Below are 23,096 nucleotides of genomic sequence, written 5' to 3'. Positions count from 1 at the left end.
CGTATTAAGCCCCTATTTATAGGGAATGAGTGCGTTTAGGGTTTTAAGCATTCTGCCGTAGCAAATGGCGCGCTCATCTCAGAAGGTCGCTCGCGCTTGCTGTGCGCAAGTGATTTGGATGCGTTGCTAGAGGCAGTGCAACTAATTGTCTTGCGAGTGGTATTATGGTAAGATTCGATTCAGTATTTTCACAAAATTCTGAATCTTCCGCGAGCGCATCACTGGAGGTTGCACTGGGAGCCACACGCAACCTTGTGGGTTGCGCACGCCACACCAGCGCGACTCGTTGAGTTGCGTGCGGCTTTTCCTGCGACAGCTTCAATTTTTAACTTAGGCGCCCCTAAGTCGGTTAAAATTAGGTTTTAACTACGAGTTTAGGCATAATTATTAATCGAGCTTAGTTAATTGGACTTTGGTTCATTTCGTTTTGGGTCAGGCTAGTCGTTTTGTATATTTATGACTTAATCAGTAGTCCATAAATATCCTTCACGTTGATCCAACACAAAGATGGTTTTATTTATCGTCGTAGCACTTCCAGTCGGGACAGGAGGCCAAAAGTATATGTCTACAACAAGCATGTTAAGTAATCCCACTATGCAGATTTGGTTGATAAGACTATGAACTTTGCATGATCTAGTCTTTTCTTAAGGATTGTCTTTCTACATAAAGATACTAGCTTGGGGGTGTGCATACTTAGAAGAGGAAATTTTGGAATAAAGGAATTGACATTCAATACATTTAAATCTATATTGCTATTATATGAATTCAGAATTTTGGGTATTGCATTTATTAGAATAATTGATTTTGAAAAAGAATTGTTTTGAAAAGGTTTTTTATCAAGTTGATTCTTCGTGGATTTCATGACTTGAGATTTCGAAATCATATTTAATTAATATGGCTTTTACGTGTCTTGCACGCACTTAAATTTAAGTGTACTTAGTGTGTTCTGCTAACCTGTATTTCCTAAACATATTGGGGAGTGATTTTAATGGGGTGAGGTGGAGTGGATATTGCTTTATTGATCCCCATCTCCATCCCGATCCTCATCTTCGTTTTCACTATAGGTATACAACTTAAATCCATCCCTGGCAATCATTGATCAAAAACCTTCCTTGACCTTGGTTATCTACACCTAAGCTTGGCAATTGAGTTTTTCGAGTTGGGTTATTTTTTGTCCACCTTTGGGTATGGTCAATTAAGAATTTAGGTATATTTGAGTCAAAGTATGATCGAGTCAAATTGGATTTTGTGTTGAAACTTTAACTCAAGTTAGGATAATGTCATTTCAAGACAAATTAAACTTTGGGTGACTATCAAGTTCAAATAAGGTCATATCGAATTGAATCCTTTCACGTCAAGTTGAGTTTTTAGTTGAGGCTTAATGTAAAGTCTGAATTAGTCATTTCGGATTGAGTCAACCTTTGAATATTCAGAATTTTAGAATTGATAAAATGGGTCATTTTGTGCACATGCTTAATGAATTCAAGATTAATGAAAAAGAATACTCAAAATGTGATTTATATACGTACATATTAACTCTCTCCGATATTATTCTTCTCATATAGAATTGGGGAGTGAATTAAATAATGAAATCTAAATTATAAATAATAATTAAAATAACAAAGATTCTAATTTTTGACATCAACAAGTATCAATTTAATCATCAATATATGTAATTGTAATGAGTTAAAATTGTAAAAAATTATATGTTGTTATAATACTTATTGAGACGATTCTAACAAGATCACACAAAAAATATGTTTTTACTTACATATGAATCATAAAAAACGGTCAAAAAGAGGACGTGAATAGTGCAAAAAGTCAAGATATGTCAAATAAAAAAAATCGGAGGGAGTATTTGGTTGTGCTTTAAGTTTTATTAGATTAGATTAGATATGATACCTGAAAATTTAATCTAAAAATAAATGAGATACCAAAAATTAAACAAAATCATAGCAAGCTCACTTGAGCTATTCAAAGAAGATAAACAAAAATTAGAGGCTTACAAGAAGAGAAAAAAAATAAAATAAATAATCATCTTCACTAATCAGCAAGATCTGTAATTTTTCTTTTCTTAGAGATTTTGGTAGGATTTTGGAACCCTTCTTCATCATTAGCAAACTGAGCAGCAGTTCGAGCCCTAAGTTCTTCCAAAGTTTCTCCTTCTTTTGCTCTTTCTAGGACCTTAAGAACAAAATTGGTTCAGAATTCATGCAAAAAAAAACTAATGCATATTTACATTGGTTGAGCAAAATACAACAATGAGCATTGAAGAAAATGTGACAACATTTTCTGTTCGGTTAATTTACAGCATTGCAGCAAAAACTACGTGAAACCTAAAGAATATAGGAGAATACAAACAAAAATAAAACTTACCAGGTGTCTCCCATACAAATGAGTACTCGATAGAGCATTGAGAGCATTTTGAGCTTCTTGCTTGGTGACAAATTCGATAAATGCAAAACCCCTGTGTTTCCCAAATCTCATTGGAAGCCTCAGGGTCTTTATCTGTCACACATGTAATAGTTATTACTGTCAAAATTGTAACTTCCAAAAAAAAAAAAAAAAAAAAACTGGCAAATAGAATCATACTACAAATAACACTCGACTAAAATCGGACCAGTAACACATGGAATGGAGAGTACCAAATTGAGTCAACCATTGTTGTGGATTAGGTCTAATTCATATTAATTTCAGTTCAATAAAAATAAGTCTAGTTTGGTAAAATAACTGTATAGAGTATATATATATTAGAAAATAGTAAATAATTTCAATTCGGTAAACATATTTTCAGTTAGTAAAATTAACTCAAGCTAAGCAAAAATTGTATCTGTTCATTAATAATAATTTCACTTCAGCTAAAAACAAGTTGAAAAAACAGGACCTAAATCTTATAAATAATTTTTATTCCCCAATTGACCCACTCACACAATATTTAATTTCATTCAACCAACTTTCTAAAACTTAGTGCTGGTATATAAAAGGGCACTTGAAAAAACAATGGAGAGTAATGAATTAATGAGTGCACGAAGGTTTAATGTGTAAATTTTTTTCAAGTCTCTTCGTTTTTTGTCGACTTGTTGGATCCAGTTGATTTTTGACTTATTAGTGATGTTCTAAACTGAAATAGGTAGGATAAAATCCAGCCCCACATGGCCACATGCCCTAATTCAAACAAATAATGAATTCTAGCTAATGACACCAAGTCACCAACCCAATAATCTGACGATATCCCTTGAGTGTGTATGCAGTAACAAATATTCTTGTAAGGGGGTGAGGGGAAAAAATGCAGAGTACAACAGGCTAGCAGAACTACTACTTCTACTACTATTACTACAAAGCCTTAGTCCCAAATTGATTTAAAGTGAGCTAACATAAATCATAAAGGAACAATCCGCAAAAATTGTAGTTGAAAAAAAAAAAAGAAAAGAGATAATATAAAAGTGGACGAAAAAATATGAACAAAACAAAGCGAGCAATAAAAGAGAAGCGGAAACAGATACATAAATTTGGGAATGTCTGAAAATAGGTTTAAGAGAAAATAAAGAATAGAGGAATTATATGCGAATAAAAACACAGAAATAGTTTGATAAAACATTGACAGAGGGATCAAGAATTTGCAAATGAGTTTATGTAAAAGAAAAATGAAAAAGAAAAAAAAAAGTACTCTGTGATGATGTTGGTAGGAGAAGCAGTTTTACCAGAACAAAGTATCTTACCTGACCAAACGGACTGAACAACTGTCTGAGATCCTTTTCTGTTGCCTCAAATGCTACATTTCTTACTATTATTTTTGTTGAGCTTTGATCATTTCCAGCTTTCTTCAGAACTTTTTCATCCTTCTTAGCGTGGCAAAGTTGCAAAATTAAAGCATGTCCATCCAGCACAGTTCCCTACAAATAACCAAAATTACAATTGGTGGAAGCTCTAAAAAAATACAATAAGCTGCTTGTTTTCCAGAACTTACAATTGCTGAGGACCTGAGGTTGACCATAATAAACAGAGCAAAAATAATAGTTATTTTACCTGTAAATCCCTGCATACATTTGTTGCTGTCTCCACAGAATCAAATTCTACAAACCCAAATCCCATTGAAACATTCTTCCCATTTTTCAAGTGCTTTTTTATCTGGAGGGTGAACAAAATTGAGTGTTACAAGCTACTGCGAGTAAAAGTTTTCAAACTGTAATAGTGTGTGGCATGCTCACTTTGACGCTTAGGATTCTCCCTTCTTTCATGTTTTCACTGAAATGCTTCCTCAAAGTTTCATCAGCTGTCTTAAAATTCAAGTTCTTCACAAAAAGAGAACGCGACTGAAATGAAACAAATGGAAGTTGAGAAATATAAATAAATACGGATAATATAAACTGCAACACACTTTTTAATCACATATTAACAGTCCTATCATAAGCCATTTGCTTCTGATATGCCAATAACCAAATTGACAGCTTGAGCCTTCACTAAAATGCAATTTCTGTTGAAATTATAAATAGAGATGAGAGAGGGGAAAGAATAACAATCTGAAGTAAATTTTCCAACAATTTCTTGCTAAAAGGTTTGTTGTACACCTACATACACCAAGCAAAGCTGAAACTTACCCAAATACCTTACCCGAACCAAAACTCAAACTCTTCCCATAATCATAACACCTATTATTGACACAACCCAAACTTGACCCACACCAACCCAACCCGACCATCAATCTGTCTAACAATGATTGTGTTATCACAATAAGCATACTGGCCATAAAATCAAATCGAATTCAAAACCAAATTGGACGATTCCTTAGAATCCTTACCAAAGCCAAGCCCGAACCTGATCCAAACGACCTATTACCATATCTACAATTGCATTGATGGGTTTTCGAGCCACCATTGATATTACACAATAACAAAAAGTTATTGGCCAATTTGTTTTTCTAGCATTCTAATTTTTGTTGAGAAGCGAAACAAGGTCAGGCATGCCAGTGAGATGATGAAATCTTTTCGATTAGCCAAGAGAGTTGAGATCAATTAACATATACATATGCCAGTTATTTTTATTCACCATTAGTACCCCATGTCCCCTTCTCTTTAAATTTTTCATTTTTTTCTTTTGAATTTTATCCACGGAAAAAGATAGCTTTATCTCTAAATCAATATACAGATCGAATATTGTTTCTTTTCCCCTACCTCTCCCAGAGTCCCCCTTTACTTCTTCATTATTTTCAGCAAGAAAAGACATAATTAATAAACCAAATTATTTTTAACACCCTATCAAATGAGATCAGATTAGCAGAAACAACATAGTGAAAAGAAAATTGTAATTTGTCAAACCTCAACACGATCAGGATCTAATTCATCTTGAGATATCTCCTTAATTTGATGTTCAAGTGAAACCTTCTTAGCTTCTTGTTCACCAACAATCATATTACTCTTGTCAATGTCCAAATCTTGACTAAGAATATTACCGGGAGCCCATTCCAAATACAGTGGAGCATCTCTGGAGCCAGAAAGTACAATAAGACCAAAGCTTCATTTAGTAATCAAGCAGAACTATTTAAAAGCAGACCAGGTCACAACATGGCAACATTAACAGATCGTAGGTGAATGGTTAGTGCCAATGGTTACACAATTTCATCCAATAATTCAGATCAACAGGCAGAGGTAAAATTGGTTGTATCACCTTCCCCAGATACAATAGTACAGAATTATAAATGGAAGGGTTAATGAGGCAGTATCATTTATACTGAGGACCAGTCAATCTGCTAAATGAAGATGATATCAGTAGATAACTTTTAATGGTCAACACGAGAGGAAAATCATGAGAGTAAATACACAGAGAAAGGTGACGTCTTTTTCAAAAGAAAATCAATTAATTGGGAAGGTTTAGTAGTTTTAACTGCTGTTGAGACAAGGGATACTAAGAGTCAAATTTACTTCGCTTGCCAAAGGCTGAATGAAAACACTACGCCCTCCGCGTTTAAATAAGTGTAACGCTTTGACCGGCACATAGTTTTAGGCAATTTAATTGACTTAAATAAAACAAGAGGTAAGCAGGTAGTTGGAGTACAAAAAATTGTAAAAGAAAGATATTGGGGTTAATAGTTTATCGAAAAATAATGAATGTAAAAAGATATAAATAATAATAAAAAAAATAAAAAAATAAAAAAAAAAAAAGAGTAGTAGTGGGTTTAGGTGAGGGACCATGAGAGGAGAGAGATATAATATTAAAATACGGCTTTTGCCAAAAAAAAAATGTAACACTTATTAAAACACGACCGCTTTTGGTAAGTGTAACACTTAACACTTATTAAAACACGGAGAAAGTACCCAAATTAAGAAATGGTTACATCTATCAACTTCAAATAGTAGCACATAAGACTTACTTATAACGCTTGTATGCCAGGCCTCTGCAAGCAGCACGGGCATCAGCTGGTTCAAGAAAGATTACCTAAATTACCAAAAGTGAACAAGAATACCATCATATTAAATTTCACTATTATAAAAATACTTCCTTCATTCCATAAATACTGCAACATTTCCCTATTTGCACATGTTCTCTCTTTCTCTCTCTTCATCAAATGGCTACCTATTTTTATTCCTCTCTATCTCTCTCCTCTCCTTAAAATATATGTCCCCTCGTCATGTTGCGATATTATGGGAACGGAGGAAGTAATTCCCAGTTGACAATATATGCATGAAATTCAAACTGAACAAACATTCCCATCTTGCAGCCCAGCCATAGCCCATAGGAGTCACCAAATCTGACAAAACACTAAGATAAATTTATTAAGCTTAATATAATTGTACAGAATACAGATAGTTAGACACACCACATAATGCAGTTAAAAAAATACCAATATTTGTCATGACATTCAATATAAATCACAAAGGTACTAGATAACCACAATTAAGACGATTAGATGAATACAAACTTGAGGATTACTGCTGTACCATCAAGCAACCGGCGACTTGCACCATTCAACTCACAATGGATCTTATGTTATTTAAAAGAAGAGTAAAATACATAATCTTTAAAACCTTAATTTAATCGTCAAACATTAAATCACAAATTCCATTTATCCATCACCTCTAAAGAAGTATAGAGACATCAATCAAGTTTAGCTGCCCACTACATTTGCTTCTACAAGCCAGATAATTCTATCTCTTTGTCAATACTTCAGACCTTTTTTGAGAGATATAAGTTGTTTTTATACCTTCTACCGTGAAGAATGCTTTCGTCATTGCTATTTAAATTCAGATACTCCCCTCTTATTTTTTTTAAGTGCCCCATTGGGGTGTACACCTACGCGGAGTTTTAGGAAAAAGAGTAAAATAAGGCGTTGCCACCTTTTTATTATCACGCTTGTCAATGCACTATATTAATGATTAATATCTCTAATTATTGATATTATAAAATTTTAAAAAAATAGATTTTATAAAATATAAATTGAGACAATTCAAACAAGATCTCACATGACTATACTTTATCGTAGTTATAAATCAAAAAAGGTAGTCAAAGTGTAGTTTGTGAATAGTGCAAAAGTCAAATGGTGTCAACTTAAAAAAAAAGTATATAAGTGGGTATGGTTAGGAATAAAAAAATTTGGAAAAGTAAGAGAGAAAAAGAGATATAAATGGGACCACTAGGTATAATGTGAGAGGGAAAAATATTATAAAATGATAGTGGTGTCAAAAGGAAGAGAGAGAAATAACATATAATGTGAGTGGGGCACTTTAACTACCTCCGTTAACTTCTATTTGCAACAAAGAGATCCACACGGACTCCTAGGCAAAATATTTCAAGCGCTTAATTAGTAAATTATTAGAGGTTAAATTAAGTTGAAGAGAGAAACTGGTGGTGATTAATGAATCACCCCTCACTGCCAACAGTCACCCTACCACAGTATAGAATAGCAAACTGAAACTATTAGTTACAAGTACAAAAAGGTTCTGCATTTGCAAATGAAATAAAAAAGTTTGTAGTCACTGCAGAATTCCAATTTCTCATACCCATTCCAGTACTACATTACCCACCCCCATCCCTCCATTCTACCCTTAAAACAGCGGGTCTTGATAATGTCTGGCATATTGATAAGAAAAAGGAACCATATACTAGACAATAAAGACAATCATCCAGCAGAAGGCCAGCTATCAACGTGGACATTAAACTAAATAAATAAAGCTTTATAAAATCGTAATTGAGACCAGCAGAAATTGCATTAAACTCAAATTAAAGAATATCTTCTGAGCATCTCACCGACTTACCAAGGCCAATGTTCTGGTTGGAGGAAGTATAATTTTATCAATGCTACCAAACTTGCCAAACATTTTTGAAAGTTCACTTTCAGTTGAGCTGTAAGGCAAGTTCTTTACAAGTAATACATGGTTACTTCTCTTTACACCTTCAGTTGTCCTGGTAGCAAGTTCTTCCAAGGAAGCCACATTTACTCCAGCGTTTGTCAAAGCCTTTTTAGTCTCAGCAATGATTTGAGTTTCTCCAAGAGCAATGCGTACTGCAAGATCATCAGCTTCACGATCTAAAAAGTCACTTTTACTGATTCCAAATCTCCTAGCAATATTTTCTACAATCTGTGGAAAAATTGAGCTCATATTAATCAATGCTACTATTGAGAACAGCCAGAGGTTCTGTCTCTATTAATGTAACCACTTTGTCTTTAACAGCCAGAGGTTGTCTCTAAATAATGGATATGCAGAGCACCACATATGATGTGATGATTCTAGTACTATGGATACGACAGTTAAAAACAAATAACTGTCAAAAATTGGAAGCAGGGATACTTATTTTATCAAATGTAAATGATTATTAAAAACAAAATGTTCAAAAGAATAGTCCCAACAAGGAGTTTCTAGAATAATCTCAACTACTATGTTGTGTTGCCAGACTATATTTATTTTTTGTAACTTAACAAGTGCCCATGGGCACACATTAGACAAACCAAAGGCCAACATGTAAAAAACGCCTACAGCACCTAAGAATCCAAAATCACACAAACACCAGCATAGCACATAGCTTTAAAAGTTGAACATAACACTACACCCGACACAAATCACAAGCAATGGCAAACGTTTTTTTAAAGCACAGTGCTAGGAATTAGCTTTAGAACAGTAAGGTAATAAGCTAGGAAGAGGTAGAAAATGGCAGTCAAGGGATAGATTGTATTATCAAACAGAGTATTCAATAATACAGGGTCTTCTTTCGAGAGGAAGGTGCTCTCCAAAACAACTTTCCTTGACAAATTTCTGCATGCCTTCCCCCTCACCCCCATCTCCTATTAATGCCCAAAAATTAACCAGCAAACTCTAGAAGCTGCTAGCAAAAGGAATCAAAATAACAAACTCAATAACTAACTTATTCATGAATTACTACTTTACCCTCTCCCCCAAAACTGATTTCTTAACAACTTCCCTCTCGTCAATTGTTAGTATTCTTGGGCCTTCTTGCCTAAGTGAAACGGATACCAGGCTTGGGCTGATCCCTTGCAATACCCGCCGCCCAAACTCTCACCTTGTCCTCAAGGTGGTTTATAATCAGCACTTGAATCTCGGCCTTGGTAGCATTGATCTGTAATCCAACTTTTGAACGGGTCACTACTGAGAATGTGCTGCCATGAGAGTTGTTGCTCAGTGGTAAGAATTGGCATTCCATTCAGTGGCTTAATTGTAATAGAAAAACTCAACAATTTGTTATGAGAGGTAATTGGCTTTTGGTGAAGTAAGTGGTGGTTGCTGTGAGATAGCTTGTGTGCAAGTTGAAGAGAAATAAAGTATAGCTTGGTCCTTGGATCTGGTTGGAAAACGTTTGAGTGGGTGGGGTTGGTAGAAATAGGAGTGGGCTGAAAAATTAAATGAGAGCAGTGGGATAAGTAGTCTGGTTGTGAGAGAATGGGTTGTGAGAGAATGGGTTGTGAGCTAAAGGTTTTAGTAATGGACCTTGTGAAAGCTGAGCCCATTTCCTCCCTTTTATCCTTTTCAGAAACCCATTCAACGTTATGGTATGAAAAGGACCCCCAAGGACTTTCCTCAGCCATATCATGATTTTGGTAATTGACAAAATTACCCTTACTAGCATAAATCATTTCTGACTTCCTCTCCAAGCCAACAAAAGACCCCAAGCTTCTCTCATACTCCATTGTTACTGGAATTTTCAGCAACAAGTTCCATGGTGTCTCGCCACCCAAAAAATCCTCACCACCAGCGCGCACACCCAGGCCACCACCAGATCCACTTCCTCCGGCACCACCACGCTCGAACACACCCCCGGGCGATTTTCTTGCGAGACCATTACATCCAGTACTCGGTTTCTCGCTGGCGACACCTTGACCACTGTGGCCACTAGATGCGCCGGTGGTAAAACCTCCTCCACCAGTATACTCGATGTTACCACTGCACCAGATCTGCCATTGCCTCTACAACCACTCACCGTCAATCTCAGCCCCTGATTTGAGCTCTTCTTTGACCGGAAGCCAAATATTCCACCACCACCACTATTTTCGTCACAACCTCCTGGACCACCACCTGAACCACTGCATCTAGCGCCACCTATCTCTAATATTCCACCAGAACCACCCATCTCAATTCTCGACCCACTACTCCCCAATTCACCGATAACACCACCCGCGAAAGTCACACCACCAATTTTTCCGATCCGATCACCTCGACCTCCACCGGTAAATCCACCTGCACAATCACCACACCTTACTCCTACCCATGGCAGTCGGAAGTCATTCCTGCCACCAATGCCTACACAGCCACGCCAAACGTTGCCAGTGGCTACAAAATAATCAAAGCCCCCATTAAGACCACCTTGTGAGCCGCCTCCTCCAAAATTACTGAGAATGTAACTGCCAATTGCATTGTTCAGATCTTCCAGCTCCTCCTCTTTCCCTGTCTCTGGCCTCATTGTGGTTGCCACCATGTGAGGGTTGAATAAGCCTCCCTCACCCATGGAAATGGTGGCTGGCAGCAACTCCTCGCTGGTGAGGATGTTCTCTAGCACTTCCTCCTCCATTAAATCTGCTTGGTTCTCTTCATCCTCAAGCTCTTCTTCCATTTCCTTCAATTCCAATTTCATGGAAGAGAATAGGAGAGAAAACATCATCAATATATTCTTCCAGATTTCTTTGAAGGTTCTCAACAATTCTCTTCGTGGATTCCTTCATCCTTTCGGAGAATTGCTCAAGTGACCTCCATTATCTTTTTTTTTTTTTTTTTTTTTTTTTTGGCTGAGAACAGAATTTCAGAGGCTGAATCTACCAGGACAGAACTGCTCTGATACCAATTTGCTAGGAATTAGCTTTAGAACAGTAAGGGAATAAGCTAGGAAGAGGTAGAAAATGGCAGTCAAGGGATAGATTGTATTATCAAACAGAGTATTCAATAATACAGGGCCTTCTTTCGAGAGGAAGGTGCTCTCCAAAACAACTTTCCTTGACAAATTTCTGCATGCCTTCCCCCTCACCCCCATCTCCTATTAATACCCAAAAATTAACCAGCAAACTCTAGAAGCTGCTAGCAAAAGGAATCAAAATAACAAACTCAATAACTAACTTATTAATGAATTACTACTTTACCCTCTCCCCCAAAACTGATTTCTTAACAACTTCCCTCTCGTCAATTGTTAGTATTCTTGGGCCTTCTTGCCTAAGTGAAACGGATACCAGGCTTGGGCACACAGACACTTTAGGAGTCATATATACTAAGATATATTAGTATATTACAATAATAAGCATCAAGTAGATACCATTTGTACAGACCACACAAACAACAGACTCCTATAACATAAAAGGAGTACAACAGCATGACAACTGAAAATTCAAGCATAACAAATGGGGCAAAGATTTTCATAAAAGAAATAGAGACATACAGTGTCAGCACGCATAAACAAGCTGTTCCAAGCTTGAGTATTGCCATCAGCTTCTGATGCCTTTTTCTCTTCCACCCTGCGCTCCTTCAGTGTTTTGGTTTTCCCCTCTGTGATAAGATTTCTGAATAAAATAATTCAGTAATTATTAAATTGTTCCCAATACAAATCCATGAATCAATGCTGCCATAAGACAGATAAGCAAAATTACAGTAGGAATTGTGGTAAGGATTAAATTGTTCACTTCATTTGGGATGAATTATCAAGACACAAAATTCTCTGCGTATTGCATCTTATTAAAACACAACTCAGCATAAATCTTTGCTGGAATAGGATTTAGATTGGTCCAAATAGGCAAATATACACAAACTTGCACAAAAACCACCAAAAAACAAAACGAGATTAAGATATATATTGAATATTGAATACAATAAGATTCTTATTGACAGGTAAAGAGAGATATTTCACAATCACCAAAACCTTCCCTTGAAAACTATTTTTCACAATCACTGATTGATGACCTATTCCTATTCAGATACCAGATACATATTTGCCTCCATTTCTCTCCCTGTTACTCACAAATATATTTGCCCCCAATCTGAAGACTTTTAAGATCAAAACCTGGCCACCAACTGACCACAAGCACTGACCAGAAAGCCACAATATTTGCCACCACATCATCAGCAGAAGAGTTATTCTGTAAGAGAATTAAAATCTAGTACCTAGATCATTATGAATACACATTTAATAATAGTCAACTAGAGTTTGTTGTGAAGGAGAAAGAAAAGAATACTGAACCACCCCCCCCCCCCCCCTCACCCGATTAAGGGGGGGTTGAAGAAATTCGTAATTCCCAAGTGTTCCCCTTTCTGTTTCTCTTTCCCTTCTCTTAGCCTTTGAACTTGAAGGGATCTCATATAGTCATAAATGCATTTCTCAGTGCTTCCAGCTTCCTATATATAGTTTTTTATAAAAATCAATATTTGAATTCTAAACAACTGATGAGTGGCATCTATGGCACTTTTAGGGTAGTATTTTAGTCTTGTTTTCTCCCTTTTTGTAGCTTTCATTCCCGATAAATGCTTGATTTCGTCTCTTTTAAATATGGTTTATGGATTAGTGCTTAATTTACATTTTCATGCTTAAATTGCTTATTTCTTCCTTTATTCTTTCTCTTGTCTTTCTCTCGTTACGTGTAGGATTTAGTCACTGCTCAAGATGTGATTTGGAGGTATTTTCCGGAGATTTTGGAAGTCATGGAACCAAGCTCATAGCATTTGAGGAGCTAGATAGCAAAGAAGAGTAAGAGGATCAGCATGGTGCTCTAATGGCCTCCTCTCACGGCCCCTGGTGTGCCCCCACCAAATTGGGATTCTTTTGTGCAAATGAATCTGACTAGCATCATCGCTAACCAGCACGCTCGCATAAGCCCTCCCCTACTCCATCCCCCTCGCTCACAGCTGCATCATCACTCTCGCAAGCGCGCTCGCACCTGCTCTCACTCAAGCATTGTACGACCCCTCAGCATGCGCAAGCAGCAGCCTTGTGCGTACGCGCTGATCTTTGCAGCCCGGTTTTATTTCTTCTTTCTCTTCTTTTCTAATAAATAGGAGTTGACCTTTTGCAATTGAGTTAAGCAGACTTTTAGTACAATTTTAGTTCAACTAAGAGGAGAGAGATTGTGTGACACATTTGATCTTCAATGTTAATTCAAGCATTGTTCAAGATTTCCATACAATTCTAGCATCTTTTTTCTAGAAAAATCTATTACTTCTGCACTATAATTTGTGCTTGCAATTGAGATTACTTTGAATTCCTTGGTATTAGTTGATCTTAATTGATTTGATTAGCTAAATTGATCCTCTACGTAATTTCTTACCCAATTTCAGTTTTGATGATGCTTTTGTTTGATTTTGTGCTTGATTGTAGTATAATCATGCTTAGTGAGTAGACTCCTAGCTATTAGGGTGAACCATGATTATATGGTGATTTGAGTAGAATTTGGGAAATTAATCAAAGTTACTTTTTGATTAAAGGTGATTTGATGAGGTTTGCTTGTTGTTTATCAAATTAGGATTAGCTACCCTTATTGATAAGCATAATAGCATGTTGATCTTTGTTTGGCATGGGAATGTGAATTTGGATCATCATAATTGATAGCATTTTTTTTTATCAAGTTTCTCTTTGGAATGAGTCATAGAGTGATCTAGGCTTAGGAAATTGAGAAAGTGTTCTTGATTGCTTTTGATTGCTCCCTACATTCTATTCTTTACATAATGATTGATTGATTGATTCCCCATTTTATCTCAATTGCTTGTAAAAATGTGGATCCCAACTCCATAGTGCCTTTAACATTTGATTTCCTACTTAATTTGCATCATTTGAAGGACTTCGGAATAGCTTAATCATAAACTATTGCAATCACCTTCCCCTTTCCTCGTGGTTCGACCTCGTGCTTGCTACTAGAACTAGTATCTTGCTTGAGCTTTACTTATTTGTTTGATATCTAAGATTTAACAAATAACCTAATTCTTAGCTTGTCAACAACCCACATATAGAAACTTTGTTATGGTTTAAGAGCATCTTTTGCTTACCCTAGCATGGCATCCAATCTTTTCTTTCAGGATTTGCTGGAAATTAAATAAAACAAAGGAAAGTTTACAAGACACTTACCCTTGATTAGATGACAGATCTTTTGCTTTTGCCGGCATAATATGCAATAATCTACCTTGAAATATTGAATGATCTAGCTCCTCTAAAGCCCTGCGAAATAATATAAAAAATTTAAATTTTAAGTTAAACAAAACAAAACAAACAAAAACAAAACCGGTCGTAAGGCCACAAGCTATTTTCCCCTGGTACACGAACTTTGGTGCAAACTCCAGCGCAAAGTATGTGATATTGGTGCCACGCAAACATATATGACTCTCCTACTGGATATTCACTAGAGTTACAATGTTATAATTTTTTTTTTCATTTTTTTTATTCCTTCCCCTAGTTAGTAAAACCTTTTATTTTATTTCGGCCCCACATCACATCAGTAGCTCAAACATAATCTCCACACTCTATTCACCGCCACAACCACCAAAATCACTCTCCTCATCCACGTTTGTCCACCAACCAACAAACCCAAAAATATAACACAAATAGAGCACTAATCTGCAGCCAACAACAACAAATACAATACTTCAATCAAGATAGTCTTAAAAAGGTATAACAATAATCCAATTAGAGTATTTGATCATGGCATCAAAAGTGGTACACCAAGTCATTTTGGGGACGGTTAGGGTGATGATCGGAAACGTTTCGGGTACGGAAAAACCCTATCTTTGCCGTTTCCATGAAGCCCAGCCCATTTTTCTTAAAAAAAAAAAAAATCAGTACAAAACTTACGATTTCCCCCAATTCTCACAAACCCTAAATTGTTCGAACTCTGAGCTTTCTCTTCCAGCTTTCTCTTCCAACTGTCCGATTTAATTGAAGGCAGCGACCGGAGACCCATCCGCGACAGTCGTCACCGGCACCGGCGAGGCAGCGACCCTTCTACGCCATGTAAGTGTTTCTCTCTTCTTTTCCCCTTTCTTCATGTTCGATCTGTGACCTTCGGCTGTTGGTGTTTTGTTTCCTTTTTTTTAAATTTTTTTATTTGCATGTGGTTGTTGATATTTTAGTGGATTGTAGTGATAACATTAACTGAGAATGTCAGTAGGTGACTTTTTTTTTGGTTTTATTTTGCAGTTGAATGGAGTCTCATAATATTGATAGTAGTAGTGGCAATTGAATGGACCTCTCTCTTGATGAGCCGGACCTGGAAAGAAATTTGATCGTTGGAGATTGAATTTACCTCTTTTATTTATGTTTTTAAGACATTAAATTCCGTAGTATTTCTTCTAAGTTTTTTTTTTTTTTTTTTGTATTTCTTCTAAGTTGTGTTGAGTGGATTATTTTTTTTTTTTATGGATTTATATTTTGCCGTATCCGAGCCGTACCCGTTTTTTGAAAATTTGATTTTGCCGTATCCAGTCCCCGTACCCGTACCCGTTTTTGTCCCCGTATCCGTATCAGTGCAACTTAGGCAAAAAATGACAATGTTTTTCTTTTACCCTTTTCAGCATTGTGTTTTGGATAGTGCTTTTATTAGTTAGGATACCAAAAAGAATTGGAGAGAAATTAATGATGAATAAGGCTTAGTAAAAGAGGAAAGAGAGAGAGAAGGATGAAGATGATATAGATGGTGGCCAGCGAGAGAAAGAGAAGGACTAGGATTTAATTTTTAAAAGGTCTTTTAAATATCTTGGGTCGATCATCCACAAGAATGGTGACATTGATCAAGATGTGGTTCACAGGATTAAGTCGTGGCCTAAATGGAAAGAGGTCATGGGAGTGTTATGTGACCAAAAGCATTCCTTTACAGTTGAAGGTGAAATTCTATAGGACTACCATAAGACCAATGTTGCTCTATGCCTCTATGGTATAGAATGTTGGGCTTCTAAAAAGAAGCACATTAAAAAGATGGAGATCACGGAAATGCGCATGTTAAGAAGGATGTGCGCTAACACTCTAAGAGATAGAATCAGAAATGAAGTTTTTTGCAAGAAAGTGAGTGTCGCAAGCAGGCATTGCAGACAAACTAAGGTAAAATCGCCTACGTTGGTTCGAACATGTAAGACCACAGGTACGAATAGTGGAAGAGTGGGATCATGGCAAAGTTAAGGAGATCGAAAATGACTTTGTTGGAAAGAGTTAGGAAGGATATAAAGCATATGGATTTGCATTGGAATGAGGTATTTGATCGTAAGGGATGGAGGAGGAAGATTTTTGTGCATGACTATATGGAATAATCACTTTTGGTTCATGTAGCTAACCCCATTAACAGGATTAACGCTTTGATTGATTGATTGAAAGGTCACATGAGGATGTGAGGTTAAAAGTTGGATTAAATAAAAAATAATAATAAGAAAGATAGTTGCTTATACAGAAAGCCAGAAAAAAATAAATAAAATAAAATTCCAACTCCGGCAAATCACCCAAAGAGTGGGGACAATTATGTAATGCGTCACATCCATACCCCATACTGTATGCATGAGATAAGGTTGTGAGGATATGCTACTCCATGCACAGGCTCAATAGTTTGTGTTATTGTGGCCAATTTTTGCATAAAAATATTAAGATCTAAAACAAACTTCTGTAAATCTAATCCTAATCAATATCTTGTTGCCATTCTATTTTCTGAGTCATATTACATTATTGTTAAAGTATTGGACACATAACTATAGAAAAAAGAAAAAAAAATTAATGGCCCAATCATCATTAATAATTCTAGACATTACACAACATGAGATTCTGACCAATGACTATTTCCTTTTGAAAATTCTACACCAACAATCCATTAGTTATTTCATCCTTTAAAACTTTATAACAATCATGACATGCTATGAGATGAAGATTTATAGCAATCATTCTATTTGAGATCTACAAGATTCCCACATCAAACAATCAGTACACAGCAGGCCAAATAAATTAATTACCTGAGAGCATCTTCTGGAGCTCTATAGAGAACATAGGCAAAACCCTTGGACCGCTTAGTCTCTTTATCAATCACAAGATGGACCTCTGAAATGTTTCCAAATTTACTGAAGAGCTCCGCCAGCTCATCCTCGCTGAAAAAATATGCAATTAAGACAAAACAAGAAAACTCAGATCAAATATTAATAATTAGCTAGCTGCTAATACTAGTGTACATAGAATTAAAATAGAAAAAAATGGAAAGTTCATACGTTGCAGCGTAGGGAAGATTGCGGACAAAAAGGCGACCAGACTGAAGCACTTCATTAGTGTCTTCAGAATTAGATGACACATTTCCAGGGTTCACACTAGCTTCTTCAAAATCACTTTCGTCAATATCCTCTTCATTAAAATCCTTCTTATCCAAATTACCTTCAGATGGATCTAGATTAAACTCGTTTTCACCATCCCCATCACTTTCTGAATCTGACCATTCTTTTGTTACCCTACTTTTGAAGTAATCTGTATCTGAGTCTTCATCATCCCCTACGAGCACTTGATTTTCATCAGGCATCTCAACTTCCCTTCCAGAATTTTCTTCCCTGTTCAGCTGTTTGAGATCTTTTTTTAACGTACCATGCTCCTTGTTACCTTTACCACTTTGGTCATGAGTGGGAACTACAAGATCATTTGCCCACATTTTCGACTTGCTTCGTGGCTGCATAACCTGAAGAAACTCTTTAAGTTTAGCGTCATCATTCTCATTACTCAAGTTGGAGCCCTTCTTGTCTGGCTTAGTTTTTCCACTAAGAATTTTACTGCTCTTCTCAGGCTTTATCTCTTGCTTCTCCTTAGAATACTGACTCCAAGGACGAGGAATATCCATAGCCCCAACTTTCCAAGCAACCTTAATAGAAACCCCAAAAAATTATTAAATGGTCAATATATCTGAAATCAATAAAAAAAAAATGACTTAAACATTTATAGAAGGTAGATAAAAGCTAATCTTGCTTGGAATAGTCCAAAAAAAGTGTCCTTGTCATGAATGATTACCAAACTTATTATAAAAATAAATTAAAAATTAAAATAGACATTAAACGACCAGCTGGCAGAGGCAAAACCTCACATAAAACCTATACAAAATTATGCAGATTAGTTTTTCCATCATTTTATACTAAATAACCACTATCACTTTTTCACCCATTCGGTATCATTTTCTCATAGACAACTCAATCAATGACCATTTTAACTCCATTCCTTTCGTCTCTTCCAAAGCTACCAATAAACCCATCTTCATTTATTCACTTTCATTCTTGCCCTTTTTTTAAGAAAAAACAATAAATATTCATCTTCCCCCTTCAACCATCAAGATCAATTTCCCATGTATAAATAGATTCTTTCAATTTTCCAACTCAATCCCTTCAATAGAGTTTAATTCTCAACTTTCCCTCCTTCCCTCCAACTCAATCCCTCATTCAATTGAGTTTAATTCTCAATTTTCCCTCCTTCCCTTTACAATTTTCCTTCACTTGAACAATTAGATTAGAACCATTAGTTTAGTCATACAAGAAAACCTACTAATGAGGGAAATGCATTTGAAATAGTAGGAAATTATTATTCAATTAGTCACTAAACCTTTTGTTATATGAAAATAAATAGTCAAATAAAAAAAACTTTGAAATCTCGTAGTACTAAATAATACTTATAAACTAGTAGACAATAAAGGGGAAAGAACACAACTCAAAGTTAGTTGATAAATCACTCTAAATAATACGGTTTGCATCAATGTTACATGGTACAGAATTCAATTTGGCACAGGGAAGCAGAACAAATTGCCTCAAGGGCATTAGTGATGATGGGAACATCAATGGTTACTTACTGGAATCCAACCAATTCACTAACCGATTCTATTATACAATTCTTAAGAAGATGCAATTAAAATGAGGATGGAGGGTTCAGTTCTGAGTTTATAGGTAATTAATTATACAAATTCTGAGGTAAGATAATATTCATTCTTCCTTGAGCCGTAAAGAATAAGTAATTTATAAAGTTAAAAGAACAATTTGCATATTATTCACTATGTCATTATTGTATTCCAAATCTTGGTTTGTACTAACATTTAGCAACACCACCACTTACCATTTCATTCTTTAAAAGAAAAGAAAATAAAATTAAAAGGCATTAAAATATGCAACAAACCTCGCATATAATTCTTGATGTATCCATAAAAGACTTGTTGAAGTACTTTATAGCCTCTTCGGCTTCTTTCTCAGTTCGGTAACCAATAAAAGCAAACTGTCTATTTTTACCCTCTCTGCAATTTGCAATACATTCAATCAATCAGTTTTCCATTAAATTACAATAGATTATAAAAACAAAAGGAAACCATGAAACTGGAAGCAATAGAAGCCCAGAAAAATTTTGACCTGGTACGCATGAGCTTGGCATCAGTAACCTCACCCTTCTCGGAAAAGAATTCTTTAAGACGATCCTCGGTTGCATATTTGGGCAAATTCTTCACAATAATTCGAGACCTACACAATTATTAAAATAATATAAAAAAAAAAAAGATACCATACACATAATAGCAAAGGAAAAACAAATTAGCCGAATAGAAGAAAGTCGTCCAATTAAAATAAAAGGAATATAGAGCACCCCATCGGAGTAGACGACTAAGAAAATCATCTTATTAAATGAAAGGAATATAAAGCACCCTGTAGGAGTGTAGCAAAGTTTGTTGCCATCCCTGGAGAGACACGAGGCTAAAAATTTTGGCAAAATCTTAATTAGCCTCAAACATGTCAGGGAGGATCATCTTTAGGATTAATTGTTTCCATTAAAAAAATGATTGACACATATTCAAATTATTTACACTAGATGTACACAGAAAATAAAAAATGCTCTCTGATCTTATTTACAAAAATCATTATCTGAAATGCAGTAGCTAACATACATCTTGCGTTACACATATACCAGTGGCACTTGGCGTCTGAAATATTTATAACCTACAAGGACAAGAGAATACGTTACACATTGTTACAACTTATAAGTGAAACAAAAATTAGAAAGACGTGCAAAATGTAGTCAAAGGCCAAACAAATATACAGAAATATACTAGACTTTAGTCGCAAAAATTTAATATAATCTTACAGCCAAAAAAACCAGAACAAACACCAAGGACTTGAAAATTACAAGGAAAAATGGGAGATATAAAAAAAAAGTGTGCCTAATGCATTAGGCGAAAAGGGTACAAGCAGGTGCTCCCAAGACGCCACAAGACCTCCTATTGCCTATTTGCCTATTGCATGGCTTGTGCCTTGAGTCTTTTACATAAATGTGTAAGGAGGAAAACGGCAGCTTAATTTCATCTCTTGTTGTGATTCCCACTAAAAAGAGATTTTTGTCAATATACAGAACTGATGCGGATCAAAAACGTCAAGTTCGGAATTTAATTGCTTTATTTTAATTTTTGCTCGAATCGTCCATTAATCGTGAGATTGAGTTTCGTCAATCCATAAGTTACGCATGGTTAATGGGATTAGTGTTTATTTTCATAATTAGTTAAAGGAAAATCTAAATTTTATCTTTTAATAAGATATAATTAAGATTTTCACTTTCCTAGGATTAATTTTTATCTTTTAGAGTTCTAGTTAACATGGGATGTATGTCCTATAAATATGCTTTCGATTTTCATTAATAAAATTAGAGTATTATGATTATTTGAATTGATTAAATCGTTGATTTAATTGTGAGCTTGCGATTGCTTTAGTTTTTGCGATTAAACTAACAATTTTGATCGAGATTTCGAAATTGAACCCTCAAGTCTTGCGATTGATTTGAGTCTATCCCAAACCCTATAATCCACCACGTTAATTCACATCAGAAACACAAATAAAGAATTAAACTGACAATTAATCATAAGAAGGCTATTGAAAAAGATAGATAAACCAAAGCTTTTTGGCAATTGTTCGATAAACTAAATCGGGGCCTTAGCGAGAAAGGGTTGAATTTCATAGTTCCGTAATAACATTAAAGGGTTCTATACAACCCATTAGCAACCAAATTTGATTCAATTGATTGAAGAACCAACAAACACAAGACACAGGGCAGGAGGGAAAAGAGGTCAAAATTCATAGTTGAATCCTAACATTAAAGGGTTGTTGGCAATACATAAGCAACCAAATTTGATTCAATCATCTCGAAAAATCACATAATTTTAGGGATATTGGATTCAATAATCAAATTAGGCTCATAATTTTCTTTCTGGTAAAATAATCGCTGGTTAGTATTTAGAACCAATAGTTGAGATTTTCGAACCCTACAATTTATGCAGTGACAATTAAATTAGATTATAAAATTGATATAATGATTACAAAAAGAATCAACTTACCTCAGAAGGTGCTTCAATGGAGGATACAAGTATTTTGAAGTGCGATTCAACGGAGAACGGCAACTGCGATTCAATGGATAACTGAGAGAGAGGAGAACAGGAGGAGGTAGGGGCGTAGGGGTTTACAAGGGTTTAATATTACAAGTACGAAAATTCTATAATAAATGACTCGTATTGCTACGTACCACTAAAGCAACGTACCGAATGTACCCTAATAAATTTAATTAAATATGCACGGTTCGTTTCAATTTGTTAGTCCCGTATATTATTTTTGGCGTTTAAAAAAAATCTTCTCATATTGAATGTATTCTGCTTTAATTTAGTTTTTATTTCCTATTTTATACATATTAAATTCTGATTGGTTTAATTAATTGATTGTGAATTGATGACATGACTCTAAATAAAGAAATTATTCCCTTGAATTATGCAATTATGTTTGATGGTTTCCTAAAAAAATCAAAACAATTTAAATAAGACAAAACTATTTATGAATTGTTTTTGACTTAAATGTTAGATTCCAAATATTCTTATTTTCTTATTTTATGTGATTGATTCCATATACAACTATCATATTGAAACAGAGGGAGTATTATTTATTTTTTGCATTTTTAAACACAAGTTGACTTTACCTAAGATGGTGAATTACATTATCACTTTGATTAGTGGTTTAACGATCAAATTCTTGTGCTCGCCATATTTTTTTTCCTCTTCTCATATTTTGTTAAAATTTTGATTTATTTCACATCATATAAACTCTTTAGATTACTCATTGGACTACTTTATATTTAAAAAATACTTATCAATTTTGAATCCTTTGCAATTTTTTAGATTCATTTTTTTTCCTTCTAGACTACAAAAAAAAAGAAAAAAAAAAAAAGAAACATCACATACTTGTTTGATTTATTTTATATCACTCCCTCTGTCCCCATTTGATTGACACTTTTGCCATTTTAGGTGTCCCTAAATGTTTGTCACATTTCACATTTTCATAATTATTAAAATACATAAAAAGACTTTTATACCCTCATTTTTTGTCCTTATTAAGTCATCTTCCTATTTTACCCTAACATTTGCCAAAAAAAAAATGTGTCAACTTTTTACTAATTTAATGTTTTACACTCTTGAATCTATCAAATTATGTTTCCCATGTACTTTAATTATTTTTTAATTGAAAATGTCTCTTTTTCATGCACTTTTATTACTTTATTAATTGGGAATTTTATTTTCCCATATACTTTCATTACTTGACATTCTCCACTTTAATTCCCGTGATTTTCCTTCAAAAGTGACAAACAAAAGGGGACGGAGGGAGTACAATCTATTTAGATTATTTGTA

At 35.0% G+C, this 23,096-nt stretch overlaps 1 protein-coding gene across 1 annotated transcript; it reads right to left on the bottom strand.

Annotated features, from left to right (window-relative positions):
- Positions 1–1,809: 1,809 nt before the first annotated feature.
- On the bottom strand, positions 1,810–21,881 carry LOC145574773 (multiple RNA-binding domain-containing protein 1-like). Its single transcript, XM_081632630.1, has 16 exons — positions 21,761–21,881; positions 20,324–20,375; positions 19,797–19,904; positions 19,570–19,684; positions 17,643–18,277; positions 17,394–17,525; positions 14,539–14,628; positions 11,869–11,989; positions 8,250–8,573; positions 6,368–6,432; positions 5,316–5,481; positions 4,209–4,313; positions 4,027–4,128; positions 3,720–3,893; positions 2,377–2,508; positions 1,810–2,184 (listed from the first exon to the last, which is right to left on the bottom strand). Coding segments are annotated over exons 2-16 (2,412 nt in total). The 5' UTR covers positions 20,326–20,375; positions 21,761–21,881; the 3' UTR covers positions 1,810–2,043.
- Between the last annotated feature and the right edge of the window lie 1,215 nt (positions 21,882–23,096).

The sequence above is a fragment of the Chenopodium album genome, chromosome 13 (genome assembly GCF_948465745.1).
Source record: "Chenopodium album chromosome 13, dcCheAlbu1.1, whole genome shotgun sequence".
NCBI lineage: Eukaryota > Viridiplantae > Streptophyta > Magnoliopsida > Caryophyllales > Amaranthaceae > Chenopodium > Chenopodium album.
Note: the sequence above shows the minus strand (reverse complement) of the source record. Positions and strands in the feature narration are given on the sequence as shown.

Excerpts from the sequence above, each read along its gene's own strand:
- LOC145574773 (XM_081632630.1), bottom strand. Across the intron at positions 4,314-5,315 it reads TAGATCCTGATCGTGTTGAG|TCGCGTTCTCTTTTTGTGAA; the intron begins GTTTGACAAATT and ends GTTTCATTTCAG. Across the intron at positions 2,185-2,376 it reads ATTTGTATGGGAGACACCTG|GTCCTAGAAAGAGCAAAAGA; the intron begins GTAAGTTTTATT and ends TTTGTTCTTAAG.